The 9,130-nt window shown below is 36.5% G+C and overlaps 1 protein-coding gene across 1 annotated transcript; it reads right to left on the reverse strand.

Moving 5' to 3' along the window:
* Positions 1-349: 349 nt before the first annotated feature.
* Positions 350-6,552, reverse strand: LOC121370975 (cyclin-dependent kinase inhibitor 1-like). The gene is made up of 3 exons (XM_041496546.1): positions 5,961-6,552; positions 4,929-5,038; positions 350-2,282 (listed from the first exon to the last, which is right to left on the reverse strand). The coding sequence occupies exons 1-2, from the start codon at positions 6,454-6,456 to the stop codon at positions 4,962-4,964; spliced, it is 573 nt and encodes a 190-aa protein (XP_041352480.1). The 5' UTR covers positions 6,457-6,552; the 3' UTR covers positions 350-2,282; positions 4,929-4,961.
* Positions 6,553-9,130: the final 2,578 nt, after the last annotated feature.

Genomic DNA, 9,130 nt, shown 5'->3' on the forward strand with positions numbered 1-9,130 from the left:
TCATCCGACTTCATGTCGAAATGACCAAATGTTCGACATCCAATAGCGGATTACTAACAAACCAATGAAGTCAACTAATGCTGATAATGGATAGCTCATATGTTGTAACCCTGCCTAAATCCGGTTTTACCATTAAATATAGTGCAGATTTGACTCGAGCTACACCTTTGATAATTTCAGGACATTTTCAGTTGAAATGACGTGCTTATAACTTTGTTCTCAAACTCGTTAGTGTTTAAATTACCAGTGTTGCTCTAGTAATTTATTAATGTTTGATGTAACAGTAAAGGTATTTTTAAAAAGGTCACGGTGAGTTGGTATTAATATTAAAAAGAACAAGAATCAAGCAATCATTTAATTGTTTATTCTTTTGATGTTCATTATGCATATTTTCTTCATATATATATGTGTAACAAAGATATTTGCCTGCAAAGGCAAAAAAGTCCCATATATGGTAACATACAAAACATTTATGTATAATATATATATGTATATATTTATTTACAACATGCTAATTCAAACGATGGAAAATGGTGAATTTGGGAGATCAACATTTTTGGCCTAGTCTCTGCTAGGCAAACAATTGCACAGCCCTTACAGTGTATGAAGGTTGGCATACATGATCCAAAAGTAAAACTGGAACAAGCCAAATGAGAATTAAACAAATAAAGAGGAAAACTGGTATTTAACAAAGGTGGAACTCTCAAGACGCAACAGCTGTTTAAATAGAAACAGAAGCGTTGAATTTAATTTTAATGCAAATGTGTTATTTGAGTTAATAATTATTGAATCATGTATCCCCAGGCCATTACACTGCATATTTCCAAATGGACTAAAAAGATAAGGCTAATGATTTTTGTTTTAATCAAATCAAATAGGAAACAAGATGCCTAGCAACTGCTGAAAGTATCTCGATTTTGTTATGTCTGTGGTCTCAATGTTTTGGTAATAATTCAGTTTCCAATGGTATAATGGAACACGCTAAGACAAGACCACCGCAGCCTTTATATATATATATATATATATAAAACCATGATAAAGCTGAAGACATGCAAATGAATGACTTTTTCTCTCTCCACAGATTCATTTTTTAATAAATAAATAAATATATTTGCAGTACTGTTGGGAATGAATAAATAGCCAGTTTCATAATTTAAATAAATTACAATAAATACTTTCAAAACTAATTTTGATACTTCGCGTTTGTAATGCTGGGTAAAAAAAAAACAGGTGGTCAGAAACCGTCAATAAGTAAGTAATGTGGAAGAAAATGAAATGTTTAAACATTTATATTGAAGTGGAAGACCATTTCTTCATTGTATTCACCATTTAATGGCATGGTATCAATTGGCAAGACATGAAATTAGATTTAGTAGGTCTACAGCAGTATCTACCTTTTAGTGCAGACCTAACATTTTGCAGCTTAAAAATAGAACATTATACAATATGAAGCTTAAATATAGTAAATTATTATCGTTTTAGCTTCACGTTTTATTAGAATCATGTACTGGTATTGCAACATATTAGTTGGGGTTTTTTGTTTTTAAAAACCAATGGATTACAGCAATCCATGACTCATTATAAACTTGGCAGTTACTGTTAGCTAGAATGGCAAATGTTTATGAAAAATTAAACACTGCTTCTTCGGCTAACATTCAAGAACAACCTGATGTACGTGTAACGTTTAAAAACTAAAACGTCAACACATATCAAGAGATCATAAAAACAGATCATGGACACCGTCAAAATCAAGTGTACATAATCCCTGGTAGTCCTCCTTTCAAAAGTCAAAATATATTAATTTTGTGTTTATATTTCTTAATTTCCTTGATGCTCTATGTGTGAGCAGGAAAGTGTTCAATGTTCATATCACAATGTATTTGCAAGGACTGCTGGATTTGTGCACAATATTGGTCATCGCATTTGAGCACTGACAATTGATGCCATTTTTTTCTTCTGAAGTGATGACCAAAAGGAGACCCATGTCACCAAGTTGCCTGTGAGATCAGAGCTCGAACGGCTCTTCTGATTGCCTGGTGCCAACTTGGTACACAGATGAAGATTTCTCTCGTTCCTGGTGTCAGAAGCGGTACATCCATACAGGAATGTATCTGGATCCGGAACGGTCTCTCAAGTAATTGCTCTGCAACTTGGAATGACTTGCATCTTTTTTCTGCTGACTAGTTACTCCACATTATTGCAGTCTGCCCGATACGGTTCCTATGCACAGTGAATCTTCTGGTGAGATTTAAATCCAGCTAAATCCTTTTGCATAGCACTTCCTGAAAAGATTTTAAAAAAAGTAATTGTAAAGTAATGATGTTTGAATACACTAAAAAATCAGCATATAAAATATACAAACATGTGACATAGCACATGTAACATGTCCCATTGTTTCTACAACTCATTTTTAAAACTAATATTTTAATTCTTGTGCCTGGGATTTGGGGATCAACCTTTCCCCTATCCATGCGAATGTTGTTTTTTTGTTTTTTGGAGGGGGGGGGGGGGGGGGGGGTGTACAAATAATTTTCCAGGGTAGAATGGCTCAAAGGACCCACCCTAAAAATTTCGCTTTACACTGTACAGACATCCCTGCACATGACCCTGCCTTATAAACAACAAAAAACCCAGAAGATAAAAACTTCTTTTTTAATTCTAAATACAAATTTTATTTTATTTTACAAAGTACTTTTTAAACGTACTCCTAAACATAACACGTGAATCGTGTTCATATTCTGGACCAGACATTAACCACATGGACAATTGATGGCCAGCGGGCTGTCAAAAGCTTGCTACAATGCCGCGTGCGTGACTAGCCGATCTTACTATTCATTAGAGGGTCAGAACGCGCCGTTTGTTCAAACGTAAAGCAAGACATGTCATCGTCTCCGTGACTCATCCTCAAGACAGCGTACACGGAGTAGGGCCCTAAACCCAACGAGGTCACACGTGTGTTTTCATCTCAAAAACACACCTTTCAACTTTGACCAAAACAGCCGGCCAATCAAACGCGACGCCCTGCAGCAGCGATAATCGTCACGTGACGGCGCTCTGCAGAGCATCCACAGTCGGCGTTCTTGCTGCATCCTCGCGGGTCAAGCTTTATGCAAATTAGACGTAAAATTCTGGGCACCAGTTCCCATGCCGTTTACTATCAAAACGCAAAACGTTTAAAAAGTTGTAAGTGTAGTACAACAAGTTTCACAAAACCTTAAAACTAAGAAAAAAAATACAAAAATAATAATTTGTAAATAAACTTAACCAAATTTACTTTAGATTATAAAATTATTAACAGGAATCTAAAAAGTTTGTTTCGTGACCCTAAAGGCCCCCGGAGTTTTCAGCTTGGAGGTCACAACCGACCGCTTTTACTACGCTTGTTGCAAAACTGTTCAAATACTAATAGTAGTAGTCTTAAGTAGTGTATTAAAAAAAGTGGAAAAATAAAAAGCATACAACTTGGTGCAGACGAAACTACTAAAACTTGGCACCCAAACAATAAACTGTCGGCGAACATGGTAATCTGACATCCATGCAATTAATAAATGACATCCTGACAGCCGAAATGACCCCCTGCCTTGAAACGAGGCGGCTGATCCCTCGGTGAAGCCGCGACCTGCCGCTTGTCTCTCTGACACGGGCACGTTAGAGTACCGTAAACTCGAGTGGGTAAAACGAACTAGACGTACACCTGAACAACATAAATTATGCACATCCGCTGCAATTTGGTTATAAATAAATAAATAACACGTTCATTTTCTTGGGTCTACGAGACGTTAACACTAACACCAGGTGTTCGCCAAAAATTAAAATGGCTCATGCAAATAATACTCAATTTTCGTAATTTACTGAATCGATGAAAATTTCAAAGGAACTAGGTAATTTACTGAATTTAAGAAAATTTCAAAGGAACAATGTAACTGAATTAATGGAAATTCAACTGGAACAGATGTTGTATTTAACGGTGTAGAGTCTCCTTATGTTAATTGCAAAATTATTTGTGTTAGTTATAAAATTAATTGGCCCTGAAATAAAATTAACAATGCAGTATGAGCCGTCTCCAGTAAGGAGTTTTCAACGCACGTTACGACTGGTACTGTTTCTTTCGTCACGAAGTGCACGTAACGGCGTTTAGAGCAAAGTCCAACCAGAACATTATGAAAAGTGATTTATCAGGACCGCTGACAGACCTACAGATAGTGCGATTAGTGGACAAGATAATAAGCGACTATTAATGTTGACACTTGCGTATTTCCAGATCTATTCGATATAACGCAATCATAAAATAACATTTCTAGACATGCGGTGCACTTCGGTCGTAACAGGCGCACAATCGAACAGACATTTGACGCAACCTTGGAGGTCTCAATTGCTATGCAACAAAGAAACAGAAGCGAATAACATTTTTAATCAATTACAACAATCTCTCTCTCTCTCTCTCTCTCTCTCTCTCTCTCTCTCAATACTTGCAATACTTGATCAAAAATCAATCAAAGTTCGCTAATGTCAATTGCACATTAAACTAACATTGTTTAATGCAAAGTAGCTGTATTTAGAAATGACTTTTGAAGTGAGGAAAATATACAAACGCATGTCATCAATTTTTCAACAGCACAAATCTGCACTTTGTTTGCTGTGGTAGCAACAGTAACTTACTGTGAAACTCTCAGAACTAATCCCATTATCAGGTGTGAGAATATTAAAAGTTTAGGTCGCATTTGACTTTGAATTAAAGGTGTCAAAATAGAATTGCATGGGTTTTAAATATTTTCCCTTTCAGTGGAGGGGGCATATGGGCTCTTTTTGGGGGTTGAAAGCTGCACCACTTCACACTTAGGTGCATGTTTTAACACCATAAAATCGGACAAAATAAAATTTCTAACACTAATTTTTTTTTTCAGCTAGCAGTCGTATTTAATACATACCCGGATAAATAAATATCTGTAGATGTATGGACACTACATCCTGGGGGCTTTTGCGGCTATGTACACGTCCACAGGAGAGGCCCGTAACCGTTTCCTTACAGCCATGTGATCTACAAAAAGAAATGAATTTATTACAGAATCATTATGAAACAATTACATCTGAAAATATTATAAAATACATGTACATAAATATACAAACAATGAAAAACTACTCATTTAAAACTACTTCTCAGATTGGATGTTCATTTCCGTACATTATGATTCTCTTTGTGTGCGGCAAAATCGATTAATCAAGAGAAATCGACTAGCGGTGATGTGCGTTGGTCCTCCAAGTCTTTGGGGGGCAAAGTGGGCGTTGCCTATATTTTAACGCAATACTGTTTCTCCGTTACTACGTTCCGTAAACAAACGAGAAAAGTAATTTATATGTTGCTAATTGTACTGCAATACAGGAAAACCTTTCCATCGTTTCCGTGTCGTGAATGGACCTGCTTAGCTGTTGGGTCCGTCAATGAAAATCGGCGCCGTATGTTGGCAGTGGTTCAAGTCATGAAGCGACACACGCAAGAACATGTCTTGGCATGAAAGCATTTCGTGCCAATCAAAAATAGTGTCGCCAGATTCAAACAAAGCTGTGCAAGCTTGGTCATGTGCACTGAACTCCCGACTCGGGATTTAAATGCCCGCCAATCTACCCCCGTTTTGTTTACGGCGTGGTTCGCAACACAACAAGGCGAAATTAACACGACCAAGAGCAGAGGGGAGGGAAATCTACATACGCTATTCACGTAACGCGGGAGAAAAAAAAGTGCACATCTGTTTACTACATTTCTGTCGAAAATAAATTCGTGACGCTCAAATGAGGTTTGTTGTAAACAAAATTCTGTGTTTATTTCATTCGACACACGCAAGTATTATAACCCAGGTGATCAAATACGCTTAGGTTGAGCAAGACAAGTACGACCTCGTGACAATGTCGATTTCAGCAAGTAGAAAAACAAAATACATTTCACTAAGTGACGCACTACTTACCAGGTATTGTAGATTGCACGGCGCTGCCGTTGCGAGATTTAGTAATACTACTTCCACACACGTGTCTCTTTGAGTTAACAACAGCAACGTCCATCTGGACGCTCTCCGTCTGTGTCCGAACGTCCGCCATGTCCGTGACACGCGGGGAGCAGTTGGTGGTGGTATTCCCTTGGGACAACGTGTCCAACTGCGTCGTAGATCGCGGAACAGACGGCTGTGTGAGCAACTCGCTACTATGTAAACCACGGAACATTTTAGTTTTTGTAGAATAACCCTTTCGGTAAAACTCCGGAATGTAACAGTCATTGTCGACTTTCGTCCATTCGATACGACCATTATTTCTTATCGGTCTACCTATATCGAAATCGAAATTCCATTTCTGTTTTTGCACGCTGCCATCTTCCACATCGCGTAATGTCTTTTCTAACTCCTTTTTCAGAACGTCGTGATCCGGTCGCCCGAACAGACACCTGCGAACTTTTCGTTTCTCCGGCATAGCTTCCTTCAAACACAAAACTAGTAGTATTTCCTCCTCTGAAACACGCTGGCCACTCACAAACACAAACACGAGTATCTGATGTGGTTTAAATGTCTCGTGTACTATATATGGATCAGGATCCTTCAGGCTAGTATAATGTGATCACGTGGCCAGAAGAGGCGAGTTCATTGGTCGATCCAGCGCTACCATCGATATGCTAATACCTGTCAGTTTACTGCTCGCTGATTGGTCGAGCGAGTACAGACCGTACACACCAGCCACGAGCCAGAATGGGCAACGATCCAACTCGCTCGCATACGGGGACTAAAGACCGCGCGCAGAAATCGTTCATTAGATACTAAGTACTGTGGTAACCGTTGAAATTGTTTCCAAGTCGGTTTATTAAAAGTGGATGCATTTTAACTGTTTTGTTTATTATATTAATATTTTCGTTTTGTTTTGTTTAAGGAGAAGAAGTCTACTTATATAATGTATATTTATGCACAAAGGACCAACACTTTTGGTAAATAAAGTTAATTAACATCAGGGCCGTAGCTAGCAGGGGTGGGGGGAGGGAGGGAGGGGGGGGGGGCAAAAAAAGATTCGGAAAGCATTATAGAAACTTAAGGAAATTTTTCTTCTAAAGCGTTTAAGGAGTTTTAGACTATTAACTACTCAGTTATCCCTCTCCCCCCCCCCCCCCCCAAAAAAATAAATAAATAAATAAATAAATAAATATCAAAGCTACGGCCCTGAACATCATTCAGTAGTAACAAACATTGAATCGCGTTTCTAGGCAATCTAAAGTATGTTAATCTATTACAATACTTTAGTCTTTTACTGTTACATTACTAATTACTTACAACTTCTTGTTTAAATTATTAATTTCGGAACACAAGTTACGTACTTTTGAAACTAAAGTCAGTGACTTCAAAAAAGTAAGCTATTTAGTATATTAATTTATATAAATGATACTAATTAATAAAGTAAGCAAAAAATTGACATCAAACTTAATTTGCAAGTTTCATTTTATCAATATTTTATTTAAATGTTTTTAAACGTTTTTAAACGTACGCTTGCAATAGACCCACATACATGTACTAGTTTGTGCGCTTGTGAACAACTGTTTGAATGTCCCCATAGGTAATAATAATAATGATGATATAGTGTAAATCACATAAAAAGCGTTAAATTGTGAAACACGTACTTTTGCTGGATTTAAATCCAAGGGACATAACCACTGTTAAACAGCTCTTAAAGTATACAGATTGTCTCCTCTTGATATTGAAGCGTACGAAATGTCACTAGAACGTACCTGAACCTTTTTCAGTGTATAGGCACGTTAATAAAGTTAAAAGAAAGAAAGAAGGCCATAACCGTGTGATGGAAAGATATGAGGGCTACTGCATATAACGTTAAATAATTGTTGGCAATTAAATACGTTAACATAAATCATCGTCAATAAAATCCAAAGAGAAAATAATTATAACTAGTAAATGGAATTTATGCGTCGTGTTTGTACTATGGGATGTATTTACTTGCTAATATAATAACCAAGCATTGTTTGTACTGTCCCGTAAATCAAACTAATGCGTGTCATATATATATATATATATATATATATATATATATATATATATATATATATAAATTCCCTGTATTCCTGTTCTTGTTGCTGTTGTTATTGTTACCACTACAACTATCACTATCACTATCACTACTACTATATAATATTACTACACAAGCTACTCATGAGACACTATAAAACTATTTAAAAAGAAATTATACAAAATATGAACACTTTTTTTTCTTCTTTTTCTTTTTTCTTTTTTGCAGCAAAAAAATAATAATAATTAGAACACAAAAAAACTCTCATTATCTTTTCTGTATGCGTGGTACCAAATGGTCAATAATTAACTGTTGGGGCATCATCATTAATGATCTATTCTTTTCATCTCATTAGCAACCGATGACACCATCAAATCCAATATTTCCACCAAATACAAAATATTTGTATGGAATAAATTTCTTAATTGTTTTTCACCCTAATAAACTGCTAAGTATACTAACTGCCGTCTCATGACGACCGTGCTTGATCAACTGTGACGTCCAAGGCCATTCAGCGATATTTTCTTTTTGTTGCTTCTGTATGTTTGTTAACTACCACGGTGGCCAAATGTGCAAATGGATTAGTCGTTAGAGGTTTTTGTTTTTTTTCCAAATTGACTACTGTCCTTCATAATGACTATTAATGAGACACGTGAAGTTGATTTAATGGTTGACTAGCAACGAAACACGTTGAAATACATGTTGCTGATTGCAATGATAAAAAGATGTCTGTTGCCTTGTGTGTTAATCAATAACTAATTAGACTGGTGCTTGTTCATTTGCAAATAGATGACAAAGAAGTAATCTTTGACTAGACATCATTTGCATTATGGAGCTTGAATGGAATTAGTGTAAATGGAATCATTAGGATTTTGTGCTACATTGCAATACCACACAAGAAGAATAGTAATATATGCTTAAAATACTAGTACATATTTTTAAATCATGAATGGTATTATATAATATATTCAGTGGCTAATTTGGGGAGTGGGGGGGGGGGGGGGTGGGTGGGGGGAGTAGTCAATTAAAGAATAGCGAACTTACATTTCAGTATTATGTAGAAAATTATTAACAAGAGAATACT

The sequence above is a fragment of the Gigantopelta aegis genome, chromosome 4, assembly GCF_016097555.1.
Source record: "Gigantopelta aegis isolate Gae_Host chromosome 4, Gae_host_genome, whole genome shotgun sequence".
In the NCBI taxonomy this organism is placed as follows: Eukaryota; Metazoa; Mollusca; class Gastropoda; order Neomphalida; family Peltospiridae; genus Gigantopelta; species Gigantopelta aegis.